Raw genomic sequence first — 19691 nt, 5'->3', positions numbered from 1 at the left:
TTGGAGCAGTGTGGCATTGGAGGCAAATTGCTGCTATGGATAAAGGGGTGGTTGAGGGGGAGAAGACAGAGAGTGGTAATCAATGGACACTGCTCATCGTGGACTAATGTTATTAGTGGAGTCCCTCAGGGTTCAATGTTGGGTCCATTATTGTTTTCTGTATTCATAAATGATATTGATGATGGTATATCAAGCTTAATATCCAAATTTGCAGATGATACAAAGGTTGGTAGGGTTGTTAAGGACACTACTGACGCTATGCTGCTGCAACAGGATCTGGAAAGGTTGAGCAGATGGGCTGAGAGGTGGCAAATGAAGTTTAGCATTGACAAATGTAAAGTATTACATATGGGAAACAGCAACGCCAAAGCAACGTATTAACTTTGTGGTTCTACACGCACAGTCGTAGAGAATAAATAAGACCTGGGGGTAATTTTGCAGGCAGATATGAAGTTCTCTGAGCAGTGCAGACGGGCGGCAAGAGTAGCTCATGGTGTCTTGTCAATGATATACAGGAATTTTTCTAGCAGAGATAAGGAGGTGATTATTCCCTTGTATAAGGCAATGGTCAGGCCACACATTGAGTACTTTATACAGGTCTGGAGGCCTCATTTCAAGAAGGATGTAGAGCTTCTGGAACGAGTACAGAGAAGGGCAACAAGATTAGTGAATGGAACAAAGGGTTGTTCTTACAAAGAAAGGCTTAAGTTTTGCAAATTACAGTGTCTGGAGTCTAGGCACCAGTGAGGTGATCTAATAGAGGTGTATAAAGCCTTGAATGGTTTGAGCCTGCTCAATGCTGATGGGATTCTTCCTCTTGCTCAGAATAATCATCTGAGAGGGCATAAATTCAAATGAGGAAAGACAGATGTAGGATAGATGTGCGGAAATTTGCCTTTAGCTAGCGGGTAGTTGGTTGGTGGAACAGACTTCCATCCCTTGTTGTGGAAGTTGATAGCCTAAATAAATTTAAGGCTCAGCTGGACAGGTATTTCGAATGAACGGAGTGGTGAAGTGGCAGTTTTTTTTTTGGCTGATGCTGCATAAGCTTGCTTTCTTGCATCATATGCCTCTACTAATGCTAATGTGCTACAGTATCAATAGCTATATTAGGAATATAATTCAGCTTTACTGAGAAGACAGATAAAACAACAAGCTTTGGGTAAAAATTCATTAATATTAGAAGGAAACATGTTAAAAAACAATTTGCAGTGGACTGAAGTCTTTAAATGCATGCCTTTGTGCCGAAAAAAGGAACAAAAAGGGAAGAGCATTGCCTGCTCCAGCTCAATGGTGAATTGAATATAGGGTGACAGAAAGTTGAGGTGTCGCAAAAGTCTGTCTCCTGACCTGCCAGGAATGATGATAAACTCATCATCGACCTAGCGATGTTTGCTGTGACCGAGCTGATGGGTGCACCCATAGTTTAACCATGAATTTGTCAGTATAGGGATTCACCATAGATAACAACATTACCGGTCAGGCACAACCTAAAGGCAGTGCAAATATCACTGGATGTTAGTGAAGTTCTGCTGCACCAAATGAAAGCCCTATCATCTCTTTTACAGAATACCTCTGTTTATGAACCCATACTCAACTCTCCCATGAAGATCCTAGAGCGGTGGGAGGCCAGAGTTAATGACTTAACGACCTGGTCTATAGTTGGTTCAAGTTTGGCAAGATCTCTGAATCCATGCGCTGGTGTCTACATGGCTCCGGATGCCAGATTTCACAGTTCTACTGCTTACCAAAGGTCCACAAGCAAGGTGTCCCCTTATAACCTATGGTCTCCTGTTGTGGCTCCTCGACATATGAGTTGTCAAAGTTTGTTTCTTTTCACCTCTGGTAGGCAAGACCGTTCACACAATTTCAAACAGCGGAGCATTTCTATGCCTGGTTTCTGGCCTAACCATTTCAGAATATCAGGTTATGGCCTCGTATCACTGTTCATGTCAGTTTCCATCCAAATGGCCATCATATGCACCAAACAACTCCCCGAAAGCAAACAAACCCTAGGAAGCAGAACTTCCAATCTGTCAACAATGTTTGCACCACCATCAGGTTGTGACTGACTGGTGGTGTTGTCTACAGTGAATCTCTTTACCATCAAATTCATGGTACAGCCATGAGTGTACCCGTCAGCTCGGTTACAGCAAACATCCTTATGGAAGAACTGGAAGATGCACGTTTGTAGGTCTACCAGATCCTATAGCCTTTTGGTGTCTCTGTGTTGACAATGTGTTTGTCATTCTTCCCGGTGGGTCAGGAGACCGACTTTTGCAACACCTCAACTCTCTGTCACCCTTTATTCAGTTTACCATTGATCTGGAGTTGGGTAAAACTCTTCCCTTTTTGGATACCCTTGTTCAGCACGAGGGCACTCATTTAAAGACCTCAGTCCACTGCAAACCAATGTGTGCTGGCCAATTCAACAACTACCATTCAGCACATGCTCACATTCAGCTTTTCGGTATTGTGCAAACCCTACTGACCCTCGCCTGGATCCCTCCAGTTCTGTGAATGAGAGGTACACTGAGATTTTTAGAGTAAAAGCAGACCTGACTAAGTGCAGCTACCCTACCAGTGCCTTAGATAAATGTGACCTGCAGGCCCGTGACCGTGCAGCAAACCCTAGGACTGCATGTAGCAATGACCCCACCTCATATCCTCTACTACTCGGGCCTATCACAACAGCTTTCTAAAGTCTTACAGGATAAAGCGCTTGCAACTTCTAGGCAGGAAATTGCAGTCCCTCGTCTCGAGGGTAAAAACACTGATACCCCCCCCCCCTGCAAAGCAGTTTTGTGTACCGCATTTTCTGCCACGATTGCACTGGCTATGTTGGTGAATCTGGCAGGAGACTCTAAGGTCAAATCTCCGAACATGAAAGAGCAATTTGTTCCAAGGAATTGGAATACTTGGCGATTGTGGAGCACTTCTGGTCTATCCAGCACAACATTGACCCATGGCACAACATTGAGATTATTGACCAATCCCACTACTACCGTCATCATGTCTGGTTGGAATCGCTCCACATTTCGTGTTGTCATGATGCCTTTAACCAGAACAGAGGAGGATGCATCCATCCCATCATCAAAGCAGACATCCTCCTGAATGATAAATGTTGACACACACGCAGCATACCCAAGCATTGCAGTTACAACCACAAGCCTCTACTTCCCATCTGCACCTGTGTCACGTGTTTCATCTCACACCACCAGGCACCTAATATTCTTTATTATTTTATATAATAATGCTCATTTCCCAACTGAGGAAGGACTATTTACTTTATTTTTTATCTTATTTTTAGCTTGTTTTTTTAACTTGTTTCCTTTTAATGTTAAACAATTTTTACTCAAAACTTGTTGTTTTATCCATCTTCTCCATAAAGCTGAATTATATTCCTATAACGAATCCTGAGAACAGAGACCGCTTTCAATTAAAAGCTTTACTGAAATCCAAGTATATAATATCAAAATTATTTTTTGCATCCAGTTCCTTTGTGACCACATTATAGTTTGTTGTTTGTTATTTGGTTTTTAGGAGCATTAGCAACTAATTGCTCCGGGATATGCGGTGGTCATTCCCTGACCTTTCCGCATCTTCCATATTTGGTGGTGACGGGCTCGAACTCCGGTCTAATCAAGAAGCGTGTGCTACGCACTGCTGCTCCTTCCCACCTGGCTACAGAGGCGCCTCCATATTATAATATCCAATCAAATTTGTCAGACAATACTTCCCCTTAACAAACCCATGCTGTGTCTGAATTATTACTGCAGTCTTGTCTAGATGGCCCTGCAATGCTTCTTTAACCAGTGACTCCATTATTTTCCCTGGAACAGAAATTAACCCTATAACGCCGAGTGCAACATTTTCGTAATGTTTGATTATAATGTATCTGATACAGAAAATAGAAAGTTTATGGAGCCACCATCGATATCGACAAAATCGTTACGCTTTACTAGTACAAATACTGTACAGTAGAGAGACATTTTAGCAGCAAATAGCTGACTAATAGCACGTGTTTCACAGATTATGTGTTCAAGGTTAAGTGGTCATTTGGTGCTTAGCATTTTTTATGATAACTGTTAATCTAGCGAAATTATAGTGTTGATATTTTTTGTATATATCCACAAAACAGTGGTTTCCATAGTGAGGGTGTAATATTATTTCTTGTATATTTACACATATTCTATATGTAACAAAATCGTCACGTTCATCTTTTGAACCTACTAAGACAAATCTACACATCATGGATTGTGCAACGTTTTACAGAAAACGGCAGACTTATGAGACAGATGAAAGCAGTACAGACTCAGACAAGGGACTAGATGCTAATTTGGATGAAATTGGTAATTATAATACATATTTATTCTGATAATTTTGATATGTTACAGTGTAAAGTTTTTATTATATTGATGTCAAGCTATTTTGATAACAATATTTATTTTCTCTCTATTATAGGAAGTGAGTATATGCCCGATGATTCTGATTTAGATGAATTAGAAGACCTTGTGGTTAGTAATGAAAGTGAAGAGGAGCTACAAACTTCAGTTCTTGAAGGTGAAGAAATGAGTGAAGCAGCAGTTCCAACACCTACAAGTTCAAAGCCATTTACATCAAGAAATCGAAGGGAAATAGAAAGGGTGCAAGAATTTTTGCTAATGCTGTCGAGGCAGAGTTAGGTGGGTCGGATACAAGGACTAATAGATTAACAGTAGCCACTGGCAGAGGTGGAAGTGATTCTTGCACTGCTTCTATTGAAATGAGCAGAAGCCTGAAAAACAAGATGCAGGATATTTCAGAGACTTGCTGGGAGTCATTGCGGTACAAGTAAACACATGGGTTGTGTTAGGGTAGCCAAGAATAGAAACGGGTGCATGTATACTTGCGAGTACACCAATGCTAGGAGTTTGGTAAATAAATTTGATGAATTTGAGGTATTGCTCAAAACATCAAAGGCAGATATTGTTGGGATATCAGAGACGTGGTGTCACACAGATATAAGGAATGCAGAACTGGAATTTGGGGAATACAATGTGTATAGAAAGGATAGACAGGAGAGGAGGGGTTATGCTATTAGTTAAGAAATACATAAAGTCCAAGGAACTGAAGCCAGTCAACATCAATGGACAGGGCAGTGTCGAGTCAGTTTGGTGTGACATAAGCATAGGGAAATCAAAATTGAGAGTAGGAGTGTGCTATAGGCCTAATGACTCTGATGAGTATAATAAGATATTGTACAGGGAAATAGAGTGGGCCAGTAAATCAGAGAGTCTTATAATGGGGGATTTTAATTTCCCAGATATTGACTGGAATTTGTGGGTTGGTCACTCGCACACTAGCAAGGCTTTTGTGGATTTATTGGATGATTGTTTTCTACATCAGCATGTTCGTGAGGCAAAAAGAGGGAGCAATACTCTTGATCTGATTATCAGTAGTGATTCTTCATGCATTAAGAATCTGCAGATAAATGAACCACTAGGTGGCAGTGATCACAGTGTGTTGAAGTGGGATTTACTCAAGGAGGTAACTACCATCAGAGGTAAAGGGAAGGGTTTTTGTTTTCGTAAAGGCGACTATGATGGTCTGAGACAGTATTTAAATTCTATACAGTGGGACCAACTGATGATGTTACCAACAGCAAACTCAAAATGGGAAGCATTCAAGGAACTAATCTTGGAGGCTACCAGGCTTTACATACCAACTAAGAAATATTGTTCAAGGTTTAGGCCTAAATGGTTGTCAGATGAACTAATGAGACATGTGGCAGAGAAGAAAAATGCATGGGATACATACAAATTAATGGGTGACATGGAAGCCTATGATAGATATAAGTTGGTCTGTAACCAAGTCACAAAGAAGATTAGGCAGGCAAAGGCAGACTACGAAAAATCCTTGGCAAAGGATGCAAAGAAAAACAGAAAAGAGTTCTTTACCTATTTAAACTCAAGAAGGAAAGGGATGAATCAGATTGGTCCACTGGATATTGATGGTTCAACAGTTGAGGATCCTGCTCAGGTGGCTAACAATCTAAACGAGTATTTTGCATCTACATTCACGCATGAGGAGTTATTCAGGAAGGAGAATGATGTAGGTGAAGTAAACATTGGCAGTGGGCTAGATGATTTTCTAATAACTGAGAGGAAAGTGGAGGAGAGATTGTTGAGGATAAACATAAAAAAGGCACCTGGGGTGGATGGGATCTATCCAGTTATATTAAAGGAGGCAGCAAAGGAAGTAAGCAAACCCCTAGCCATAATTATGAGAGCTTCTTTGGACTCAGGGGAGGTACCCATAGACTGGAGATGTGCAAATGTAACCCCAATTCACAAAGGAGGATCAAAGGCTGACACAAGTAATTATAGACCTGTTAGTTTAACTTCTGTTCCAGGTAAATTAATGGAGGCACTGGTTAAAGAAGCACTGCAGGATCATTTAGACAAGAATTCAGTTATAGCTCAGACGCAGCATGTTTTTGTTAAGGGCAGGTCTTGCCTGACCAATTTGATTGGATACTATGATGTAGTCACAAAAGAACTGGATGCAGGGAATAACTTTGATATTATATATTTGGATCTTAGAAAGGCTTTTGATACTGTTGCACATGGAAGACTGCTGCACAAATTGGAGCAGTGTGGCATTGGAGGCAAATTGCTGCTATGGATAAGGGGATGGTTGAGTGGCAGAAGACAGAGAGTGGTAATCAATGGACACTGCTCAACGTGGACTAATGTTATTAGTGGAGTTCCTCAGGGTTCAGTGTTGGGTCCGTTGTTGTTTTCGGTGTTTATGAATGATATTGATGATGGGATATCAAGTTTAATGTCCAAGTTTGCAGATGATACAAAGGTTGGCAGGGTTGTTAAGGACACCACTGACGCTATGTTGCTGCATAGAGGTCCCGCCACCTAAAGTATCCCTGGAGCAGATATCCGTTTGGATGGTCTTCACCACTATCCTGAGGTCACAGACAGAGGCAGATGTAAAAATGTTAATTGCAAGAGTGCCTTAGTATTTTTCTGCAGCAAGTGCAAAGTGCATCTCTGTATCACAAAAGCAAAAAATTGCTTTGTCGAATTTCCTACAAAATAATTATAAATAATAATTATCTTTTGTATTACATTATAATTATTTGTAAATAAATTAATTTTTCAGTCTGTTGTCTTTTTTTATTAAAAAAATCAATGAAATAAGATGAAAAATAATATAGAAATGAAGGTGCATTTAATTTTTCTATATGCATGTATTATTAATCCAAGGACAAATGTGACGATTTAGTATAATATGAAAAAAATTGTAAATTTGACATTTTTTAAATATTTTAGTTTTTATATTTTAATAACTATGGAAATAAAGAATAAAAAAGGGAAAATTTTTTTTTTTCTTAAAATAAAAATTCAGGTGTTATAGGGTTAAACTAACAGGCCTGTAATTACTCCTGTCACTCTTTGGCCTCCTTTGTGAATTGGAGATACATTTGCACATCTCCAGTTCATGGAACTTCCCCTAAGTCCATTGATGCTCTCGTAATTATGGCTGAGGGTTTGCTTACTTCCTTTGCTGCCTCCTTTAATATAACTGGATAGATCCCATCCACCCCCAGATGCCTTTCTTATGTTTAACTTCAACAATTTCTTCTCCACTTTGCTCTCAGTTATTACAAAATTACTTTGCTCCCTGTTAGAGTTTGATAAACTTCTGGCATTTCCCTCCCCATATGTAAATGTAGATCAGAATACTCATTTAGTTTATCAGCTACTTGAGTAGAATCATCAATAGTCAAACCATCTACGTTAAGTGGACCAATCTAATTCATCCCCTTCCTTTCAGAGTTTATACAGGGTGTCTCAAAAATACATGGCATGAGTTCCGAACATGTTTGTTGATAAACTGGAATGTCATATCTCCCGCAGGTGATTTCCTTCATCACAAGGTACTGACAGAATCTGGTGGTTTTCCATTCCGACCATGTACTCAAATCTGGAGCAAGCGGATATGCATTTTATGTATGGTTTGGCGGATGGCAATGCTCTGGAGGCTCGTCATTTGTACCACGAAAGGTTCCCAGAGCGAAGATGTCCAGACAGGAAAACAATTGAAGGTATCCATCACTGCCTTTGTGAACATGGGACCTTTACACCTCGTGCTGCTGACAGAGGACAACATCCAAAATCTCCTCCTCTACTTCAGGAGTTGTAGATCTTGGTCAGCCTCTGTCCGCAGCAAGAGGTGTAAAGGTCCCATGTTCACAAAGGCGGTGATGGATACCTTCAAACTTTTTCCTGTCTGGACATCTTTGTTCTGGGAACCTTTCGTGGTACAAATGACGAGCCTCCAGAGCATTGCTATCCACCAAACCGTACATAAAATGCATATCTGCTTGCTCCAGATTTGAGTACATGGTCAGAATGGAAAACTACCAGATTCTGTCATTACCTTGGGATGAAGGAAATCACCTGTGGGAGATAAGACATTCCGGTTAATAACTCGGGAACCAAGCATTTTTGGAACTATGTTGATTTAAAATATTTTTAGTGTCTACATATGAGGAACTCATTCCTGAAATTATGCCGTGTATTTTTGAGACACCCTGTATAAGTAAAGAACTCTTTATTGTTTTTCTTTGCATTCTCTGCCAAAGATTTCTCATAATCTGCCTTTGCTTGTGTAACCTACATTGTGACTTGATTACAGACTAGTGTATATCTACCATAGGCTTCTGAGTTGTCTGACAATTTATATACATCCCATGCATTTTTCTTCTTTCTCGCAAGTCTCATTAATTTATCTGACATCTATTTGGGTCTAAACTTTAAACAGTATTTCTTAATTGGTATGAAAAGCCGAGTAGCTTCCAAGATTAATTCCATAAATGCTTCCCATTTAGAATTTGCTGTTGGTAACATCATCAGTTGGTCCCACTGTATAGAATTTAAAAAATCTCTGAGACCACTGTAGTCACCTTTAAGAAAGCAAAAACCCTTCCCTTTACCCTTCATGGTAGTTAATTCTTTAAGTAAATTCCATGTTAGTATACTGTGATCACTACCACCTAATGGGTTCCTTTATCTGTAAATTCTTAATGCATGAAAATCACTGCTGATAATCAGATCAATATTACTCCCTCTGGTTGCCTCTCGAATATGCTGCTGTAGAAAACAATCATCCAATAAATCCACAAGTTCCAGTCAATATCTGGGAAGTTAAAATCCCCCAATATAAGACATTCTCTATTTCTCTGTATAGTTGTTCATTGTACACATCAAAGTCATTAGGCCAATAACAAACTCCTACCCTTATTTTTGCTTTCCCAGTGCTTATGTCACACCAAACTGACTAGCATTGTACTGTCCATCTATATCAGTCAACTGGATGCACTTCCTTAGATTTTGTTCTTACCTAACAGCATAACCTCTTCTCCCTTCCTATCCTTTCTGTACAACTGGATGCAGTGCCTTAGATTCCATCTGCTTTATAAATAAGAACATAACCCCTCTCCTGTCCTTTTTTGTATAAATTATATTCCCGTGTACAAATTCTGTATCCCTTATGTCCACGTAACACCATGTGTCTGATATCCCCAGAAATGTTTGCCTTTGATGGCTTGACCAGTACTTTAACCTCATGAAATTTATTCATTATGCTCCTGGAATTAAGGTACACAGAAGTATACATGCACCTATTTTTATTCTTAGTAATCCTAATAGCCCATGTATTTGCACAAGCTGTGAGGACCCCACATGGCCTTGAAATGCTGGCAGCTTGTTTTCTTGTATTTTATAAAGAAAAAGTATGTGAATCTTATACTGGAACTCCCTGACTTACGTAATATCTGACTTAAAGAAATTCGCCTTTATGTAAGATTTTGCCAGCCGGTGCAAACTTAAAACAATCATGGAAACGTATTTTGCATCCTGTAGGTATAAATGGAGGTATCACGAAAATATCATAATATGAACCCAATAACACATTGTTTTTTTTGTAATTCATTCCAAGACCTTGGAAGTTGAAATTTTCGCTATATTACTAAGCTATTTATCTCTCTAAAAGGTCATATTTATAATGGAAATTGCACTACCCTTTCATCGTTATCATATGTTCCCATCATAAGAATCAATTTTGAACACTTTTGTGATTTTTTCTAAAGCATGTTTCTTGAGGTAATGACCATAAAACAATAAAAATAATTTGCACTTTCTGGTTTATTGGGTATTCTGTTAGTGCGTCTAATTATAAATGGGTAGTAAACTCGATCTTATTGCATTTGCAATAATATCGATACTGCAATTGAGAGAGTGTTTATGCTATTATAGTGAAATGTGTTCTCCTTCACTGAAATCTTCAGTCATATAAAAAACAAATTTTCAGAAACTTCTCTTCATTCCTATTTTCTGTATTACAATGATGAAGGGAAAGGGACAAATGGAAAGTGCAAGTGCTGGCTTTGCCAGGAAATGAAACAAAACTGATTTAGAAATGAAGAGCGAAATGATTAAGAAGTACAAAGCAGCACAAAGTTTGTCATCTATTGCAAGGGAATTAGGTCTCGCTGCTTCAACAGTGAATACTATTTTAAAGGATGGTGCACGTATAAAAGAACATATCAAAGGATCAACAAACTTAAGATCAACGTGATCACAAAACAGCATTCAGCTGCTATATCAAAGATGGAACAGCTGTTAATAATATGGATGGAAATTCAGATTCAGAAGCGAATGCCCCTGAATATAATGACCATTCAAGCAAAAGCAACAATTATTTATGAAGATATTAAGGATAAATAAAGCCAACCTCAACCTAAGTTCATGGCAAGCAATGGGTGATTTAATAGGTTCAAGCATCGTTCTGGAGTGCACAACGTTAAAGTATGCTGTGAAGTCGCCAGTGCCGATTCTGCAGCTGCAGAGAAATTTTGTGATGTGTTGGAAAAAATTATTGATGAAGGCAGCTATTCAATGCAGCAAATTTTTAACATTGATGACACTGCTCTGTATTGGAAAAAAATGCCGGATCAAATGTACATTGCCAAAGACGAAAATACAATGCCAGGTTTCAAGGTGTCAAAAGATAGGGCCATGGTCTTGCTTGGGGCTAATGAGCAGCAGATTACAGATTAACACCACTGCTTGTGCACCATTCTGGAAATCGTGCATTTAAGGGCATCAATAAAGCCACCCTACCCGTGCATTTCTGATCGAACCAGAGAGCATGGATAACAATATCTCTCTTTGAGGATTGGTTTAAATGCTGCTTCATTCCCGAGGTTGAAAAATATTGTAAAGACAACGATGTTCCTTTCAAGATTTTGCTTCTATTAGATAATGATCCTGGACATCCTACGCATCTAGATGATTTCAATTCGAACGTGAGAGTCATATTTCTACCGCCAAACATGACTTCACTCATCCAACCTATGGATCAGGGTGTTATTTCAAATTTAAAATCATACTATTTACGCACAGCATTTGCTCAGGCATTGTCTGTAGTAGATGATGAAAAAAATTTTACGTTAAGAGACTTTTGGAAATCTTGCAATATTTACCACGGCATCTTAAATGTTAATAAGGCCTGGGCAGAAATTACTAAAAGTTGTTTAAATTGCCCATGGAATGTAAAAGGCTTCGAAGGATTTGAAAAAGATGAATCATATGAAGAGGTTACACATAAGATTGTAAAGGTTGCAGAGCTACTTCAGTTAGAGGTTGAAGACAAAGACGTGGAGGAGTTAATAGAGGAAGAAGAGAAGGAATTATCTAACAAAGAACTTATTGACTTGCAGGCAGCGATAGTGAAAGAAGAAAATGCTGACGAAGCTCAAGATTAACCAAATGAAGAGCCGAGATGCTTTATCACCAGAGAGAGAGATGGCAATGGCATTTCATGAAATTGCATTGGCAATGGCGAGGTTTGAGAAGATTTATCCTGACAGCGAACGATTCTTAAAAGTTAATGGAGGGGTGAAAGGTATGCTTGCTTGCTACAAAGAAATCTATGATGAAAAGAAAAAAGCCACTGTCCAGTCATCCATTAATATGTTCTTTCGTAAGGTTGAATGGCCGACCCCTTCTAAATTTCCACAGCCCTCAACCTCCGCAGCAGCATACTTATCAGCTGAAGATGTCGATTCTGGCAACAATGCTTGAGAGATAAAACTTACTGACGTTATGCTTGTCTCTCTTTGTTTGTAATTTTATAATTTAGAAATTTTTTTAAATTGCACGCTTTTGTAATTTTTCCTGCACATGAGATAAAAAATTGAATAAATACAATAAATAATTCTATTTACGTGTTTGTCGAACGTTACTTTTTTGATTCAATCAATTCAGCGAGTACAGTTGCAAGTGCAGCACAAGCATGTGGGAAATTCCGACTTACGTAGTATTCTGCGGAATGCAACCCTTACGTAAGTCGGGGAGTTCCTGTATGTACCTTTTTATAATTAAAAGATCTTTTCAGTGAAGAAAAACAGTAACACGTTACTGCCATTTCATCTTTTGCAATTTTTTTCAATGAAAAAATGTGTAGCAGGAGGTTCAACATTACCACAAACCCCTGATACATTTTTTTATGAATACTGTAATCTTTATGGCAAGCTGACATTAAACTATCTCCTAGCCTCTATGAAAATTAATAAGTATTAAAATAAAAAGCAATACTGTTAAGACAAAAAAAGTTAAATGATATTTAAAAAAAAAAAAAAAAAAGGATGGTTCCACATGGACAATCAAATGCATGGTTAAATCTACCCCCAAGAACTCACATCTGGTGAGTATGGGCAAGGCACACACAGGGTGCCGAGCTGGATATCATCATTCTTCTCTTTCTTGTTGATTCCCTTCTGATTCTTGTTCTCTCTCTCTCTCTCTCTCTCTCTCTCTCTCTCTCTCTCTCTCTCTCTCTCAGGGTAATTCAGAGATTTTTTTTTTTTAGCTGGTGCAGCATAAGCCATAGGTTTCCTTGCACCATATGCTAATAATAATAATAATAATAATAATATGGATAATTAATATTCCACAGTCTGTGTACACACACAGGGTAAGCATACTTTAAGTTCACCTACACTGATAGATCTTTAGCTGGAATGGTTCATCAAAAACAGTGAACTTTAGAATGTGTAAAAGAAATAATGAGCAAGAGAAAAAACTTCACCATCAAAATGTTTCTATATAACACCACCAGTGAAAAATATTGTATCAGCATCACACAATTTAGTGATGTTCATATTCCATGTGTCCATCTTTTTCAATAACATGTTGCAGTGAAGGATAAAATTTTTAATAGGAGCATGTAGCTTATCTGGAATGGTGTTGCTTCCATGCTGCATAACGGCTGGCTTTCAACTCTGCCAAGAAAGAAATGTTTGTTGATAAACATTAGTTTTTATAGAGCCCCGTATCCTAAGTCACAGAGAGTCAGATCTGATGAGTGTGGTGACCAACTAGTTTAACAATATGCAGTGGTGTATCATCATGCATGAACATTGGTCGGAAGATTTCTACACTATTGTTGTTGTGGAATGATGAGTTGGTAAGCAGTGATGCTGATTCTCAGAACTTGTCAGATTTGGGCATTTTCTTAAAAAAAGAGTATGAACTAGTCATCAATTCAATACTGAACTCACACCGTACAGTGACTTTGATAACTGCAGTTGTACTTCGCATAACAGAATTTTCCTTTGTCCACATTCTGCAGTTGTGTTTGTTCTCATCACCATGCAAAAAAGGCACTTTTTTCATCCGTAACATGTTCCATAGAAATGTATCTGATTTTCATGCATGCAAGGCTTAAGTGCAAACATTTACTGTGCACTTGCATTACTAATAAGTTAATGGGTGTCAGATGAACTAATGAGACTTGTGGCAGAGAAGAAAATTGCATGAGACCCATATAAATTTTCAGGAGATACAGATGCCTACAGTAGATATAAGATAGTCTGTAATCAAGTCACAAAGAAGGTTAGGAAAGCAAAGGCAGATTACAAGAAATCTTTGACAAACAATGCAAAGAAAAAGCAGTAAAGACTTCTTTACTTATAAAAACTCTAGAAGGAAGGGGATGAATCAGATTGGTCCACTTGATATTGATGGTTCAGTTGTTGACTATTCTGCTCAGATAGCTGACAGACTGAATGAGTATTTTGCATCTACATTCACACATGAGGAATTCTGCAGGGAAATGGAGGCCTGAAGCTTATCAAACCATAACAAGGAATTAAATGATTTTGTAATAACTGAGAGAAAAGTGGAGGAGAAATTGCTGAAGTTAAACATAAGGCACCTAGGGTGGATGGGAACTATTTGGTTATATTAAAGGAGGCAGCAAAGGAAGTAAGCATGCCCTTACCCATGGTTATGAGGGCATCCTTAGACTCAGGGGAGGTCCCCACAGATTGGAGATATGGAAACGTATCCCCAATTCACAAAGGAGAATCAAAAGGTGACAAGTAATTACAGACCTGTTAGTTTAACTTCTATTCCAGGGAAAATAAGGAAGTCACTGGTTAAAGAAGTGCTTCAGGATCATCTAGACAACACTGCAGTTATAGTTCAGACACAGCATGGGTTTGTTAAGGGGACGTCTTGCATGACCAATTTGATTGGATACTATTATGTAGTCACAAAGAAACCGGATGCAAAAAATAATTTTGATATCATATACTTGGATTTTAGGAAAGCTTTTGATACCGTTACCCAGAAGACTACTGTACAAATTGGAGCATTATAGCTTTAAGGGCAAGTTGCTACAATGGATAAAAGGATGGTTGAGTGGGAGAAGACGGAGAGTGGTAATCAATGGACACTGCTCTTCATGGACTAATGTTATTAGAGGAATTCCTCTAATAACATTAGTCCATTGTGTCGGGCGCATTGTTGTTTTCTGTATTTATCAATGATATTGATGAACGTATATCAGGCTTAATGACCAAGTTCGTAGACAATATGAAGGTTGGTGGTGGTGTGACAGTAGGGACGGTAAGCTACTGCAACAGGATCTAGAAAAGTTGAGCAGATGGAATGAGAAATGGCAACTGAAATTTAACATTGACAAATGCAAAGTACTGCATATGGGTAGCAGTAATCCTAGAGTAACATACCATCTGAGGTGGCACTACACTCAGGGTAGTGGAAAATGAACAGACTCGGGGGTAATTGTGCAATCAGATATGAAGTTTTCTAAGCAGTGTAGGCAGTTTGAAGAGTAGCTCATGGAGGTCTTGTCAATGATATATAGGAATTTTGCTAGCAGGGACAAGAAAGTGATTATCCTCTTGTATAAGGCAATGGTCAGGCTACACATTGAGTATTGCATTCAGATCTAGAGGCCTCATTTTATTAAAGATGTTGAGCTACTAGAATGAGTACAGAGATGGGCAAAGGGTTGCTGTTACCAAGATAGGCTTAAGTTCACAGGTACCTAGTCTCCAGATACTGCAAATTGCAGCATCTGGAGACTAGGTACCAGTGAAGTGATCTGATTGAGGTGTATAAGGTCTTGAATGGTTTGAGCAAGCTCAATACTGATGGGATTCTTCTTCTTGCTCAGATTCTGCACCTGAGGGGGCATAAATTTGAAATTGAGGAAAGACAGTTGTAAAATAAATATGCAGAAGTTTGCCTTTAACCAGTGGGTGTTGATTGCTGGAACAAACTTCTTTCTGTCATTGTGGAAGTTGACAGCTTAAATAAATTCAAGGCTGAAATAGACACTTTTGGAGTGAATGGATGAGTGAAATGGGAAGGGGTTTTTTTTGTTTTTTTGGCTAATGCTACATAAGCTTGCTTTTTTGTACCATATGTCTCTACTAATACTAATGCTAAATTTTATTTCTGAACACTTTACAAACTATTAAGTGTGCCATACCCAATGTGCTGCATTCTCTGTGCCTCTTAAATTGCAATGCAGGAGCAGTTTTTTTCCCCTTTCTGTCAGTGTTACATGTTTGGGTGGCCAGAATCTGCACATTTTTGAATAATTTTTATTAAAATGTTAACTGCTAAAGGATGCTCTTTGGATCTTTCATTGGCTTAAATTCTATAAGTAGTGATGGTTTTTAGTGGTAAACAGTTTTACAAGTAATTACCAATCTTTCCTAATAACAGCCATCATTCGAGTCACTCTTCTCTAGCACACTGGTTTCACGAATGAATTCCATTTCAATATATTCATTTGCTTATTACAGTGCATTCTTGCTTTCTGCTCACTGATCAGTTTAATTCCTTTGCATGTAAGATGGTTCATCTTTGCATATTACTTGACCTGGACTGAACTGAAATTCGTGCTGTGTAATGCTGGTACCACAATTTTCCCTGCTGGTGTTATTCAGAAACTTTTTATGGTAAATTTCTCTTCACCATCATATGTATCTTGCCAATTCAAAATGTCACTTTTCTGTGATGAACCATTTCAGCTACGGTCCACTCATATAGGTGAACTTAAATTATGCTCACCCTCTATAACTTATAGAGATTAATCTCAAAAGACTATTTATGATGAAATTATTATAAAAAGATTATCATAAAAAGTCATTTAATAATATATATATATTATATGGTTCAATAGTGCTAAAAACAACAAACTCTCCCTTAGAATAAAAAATGACATTTTAAGATGCAGTATTTTTTTTTTTTTTTTTATATTGCAAAAAAACTGCCTATATTATAAATATGTTGTGAAAACAGGAAAATTAAATTTACCTAACTACTGCTATTACTGCACTGTTTTTATTCCCCTTTTACATTTTTAAATTAAATAAAACTTCCTACAGGTTCTTCAAAATTTAATCAAGTTTCAGACTCAGTTCATACAGGATTCAGAACACCAGAAAGCAGACCAACAAATAACATTACTTCTCATAATGGATCTCCACAGTCTGTTCCCACCTCTGACAATTCTGTGGTTCCTTTAACTGTACAGAGTTACCCAGGAAATATACCTCCTAATGCTACTGGTATCAGAAATAATAGAAGAGGACATACACGCTGTCTGCCATATGTTCAGCCTTCAGTTTATGAAATGGCAGCTGTAACAACAGATCTTGACACTCAAAGTATTACTTCCAAGATTAAAGAAACATTAACTGTTCATAACATTGGACAAAAGGTAAAGTAATATATATATTAATAATAAAAAATATATAAAATTAATTAACTCTGTTTAAAGTTAACAATAAATTTCATTAATTTTATTATGAAATCCTGATGTTTGTTTGTCTGTTTCTTTCTTTCTCAACATATATATATGGTGATGAGTTATATTTACATCTTATAGCCAGTCATATGTATATAGCACAATGTTACACAATTTATTTTCTAACAGATTTTCAATTGCTGCATTTGCAGATTTCTACAGGGAAACACTAGCACATATTTACCTATATTTAATTACATTTAATTATATTTGCCTGTATTTAATTAAATACTTGCTTATTGTAATGTGCATTCTTAGGGAGGGTAAGTGATTAGTAGTTTGAGATTTTTACTTGGCTACATTGATGTAGTAGGAAGTCCCACAAAATAAATATTCACAGAGAACTCTCACACAGTTTTATAAATATCATATATACCTTAGAAAATTTTTGTGTAATTATACTAAAATATAAAATATAGTATATTCCACTCAAAGAAGGGAAAAATTATGGTCAGAAAAACTTAGTTGGTTATCATCATATGTGAGCCACCTATGTTTTTTAGAAACATATTTTAATTTTGAAGTAAACTACAATTTAATAATTTAATGGACCTTTCCCTTAAAATAAATAAATAACAATTTATAGATGTCATGGGGAGCAGAGGATCATATCAGAGATAAATTTATTATAAAGTTATAAATATTAAAACAGCATAGTTAGAAGAAAAGAAATATAATTAATGACAAAAAAAGCAAAAAATAATAACAATTATTGAATGGAGCATTATATTCTTTATGCAGCAGATCCTTGGTTATCCAAACTGTTGGTACCAAGAATATTTTGGATAATCAGTTTTAAATGCAATCTGTCTGCTTAGCAGAACTTTGAAGTCTTTATATGAAGGTTAAAACAATATACTGTAATAATCGAAATTACTTGCTCTGTATTGCACAAAAGTATGATTGTTTTTTCTAGCCAAATCATATATGGGATATTAGGTGACATAATCTGACTTTGATCATAAAAAAAAAAAAGAAAAAAAAAAAGAAAAAAAAAAGGGGGGGGGGGGGAAGTCAATATAAGTGTAACTTGCTTGATGATTAGCTTCCCATGACTGTGTTTTCAGCATTCATACTGTACAGAGATATTTTATATGATCTAAAAAGTTTAATTTAGAGTTTATAAAAGTACCAAGGAACTCCTAGAAAAGGAATTTGTTTTGAATTTGAGGTGATTTCTAGATGAGGGTCATTTTATTTTACTGCAAAAATGGATTGAACCATTTTCTGAACAGACAACTGATATCCATTATTAATATAATTGACAGCTCTAGTTTATTAATTACTTTGCACATTTTGGAAATAACATCACATGTGTATGGTTAAGTGTAAACAGTATGAAATATGAGAAACTTCCTCTTCTTGGATGTATGTAATAGTAAATACATTAAGAAAACAAACTTGGAAGGGTCTGTTGCTTAGAAAGCTTTGAATGAATTTTGAAAGATGACCTTGCAACCCAAAACTGTATAGATCACAAAATATGCTATGTTGCCAGGTTGTATTAAACACCTTCTACATAAAGAGAAGATGTTTAATACTGATTGCTGACCACTTGGCTATGGAGGCCTCCATAGTTGAGTGGTCAGGAGCAGGAGTGCAGTATCACACGCTCCTTGAGTAGACTGAGGTTCAAGCCCCTGACTGCTAAATATGGTTGATCTGCCAACCTGCACTGGACCAGCATGACAGATTATGGTCCATTTCCCTCAAAATGAATCGTTGAGGAGGCTTCCATCCTGCAGTGGGTTGTAATGGCTGCACTTTACCTTGTTTGTACCTATATAAAGAGAGATTATGACAAGGTATCTATTTTATAGGGAGGTACTGCAAATATTGGTTTCAATATCAATTAACTCACCAGTATTTGCATCCCATCATAACAAAAATGATCACTTGACATGTGGCCAGCTTTCTTTTTATTCTGATTTCTGTTTTTTTCTAAATTTTGCTTGGAATATAACAATGCATGATATTTAACTAATTAATTGTCGTACTTATTAAACATATTTTTTATTTTTATATCAAAAATTTGGAAATTTAAAACCATTTAAATTAATTAATTAAATGTGAATTGCATTAATTTAGTCACATGAGATGTTATCAACTGAATTTATTATGTTAAAAAGTATTATATTAAGTAAGTTTAACTCCCAGAGAACAGAATTAATAATTGGCAATATGGATTTCTGAATTCCATATTGAATCCTACAGTCAGTCCTAAAAATTTATTTATTAATGAAACCAAAAAATTACACAAAGTTAGTTTTAAATATGAAAAATATAGAAGACTGCACAAATATCAAATGAGAAAAATGTGGCATTGTGTGCATGTAGATCTATCCTACAAGTTGATCAATATACATTTCTGCTTGCAAACATTAGGAAATGGAAACCCAAATGGTTGTTGGAGAGAGAAACATAGTATGTATTTGCCTTTCTTCCATTCACGAGTTAGCTACTTCTTTATTTTATTTTTTTTTTTTATAGAAATTGTATAT

The 19691-nt window shown here is 37.0% G+C and overlaps 1 protein-coding gene across 1 annotated transcript in view; it reads left to right on the top strand.

Annotated features, from left to right (window-relative positions):
• LOC150081830 (homeobox protein cut-like) overlaps positions 1-19691 on the top strand; it is a 323211-nt gene that overhangs the window by 220343 nt on the left and 83177 nt on the right. Inside the window, exon 7 of the mRNA XM_090379744.1 lies at positions 16769-17103. Within this exon, the coding sequence (XP_090235870.1) occupies positions 16769-17103 (335 nt within the window). The remainder of the gene's footprint in view (positions 1-16768; positions 17104-19691) is intronic.

This window comes from Mastigoproctus giganteus, chromosome 8, assembly GCF_048544385.1.
Source record: "Mastigoproctus giganteus isolate SK-2022 chromosome 8, ASM4854438v1, whole genome shotgun sequence".
NCBI classification, from domain to species: domain Eukaryota; kingdom Metazoa; phylum Arthropoda; class Arachnida; order Uropygi; family Thelyphonidae; genus Mastigoproctus; species Mastigoproctus giganteus.
The sequence above is the reverse complement of the archived record's forward strand: the minus strand, read 5'-3'. Positions and strand labels throughout refer to the sequence as shown.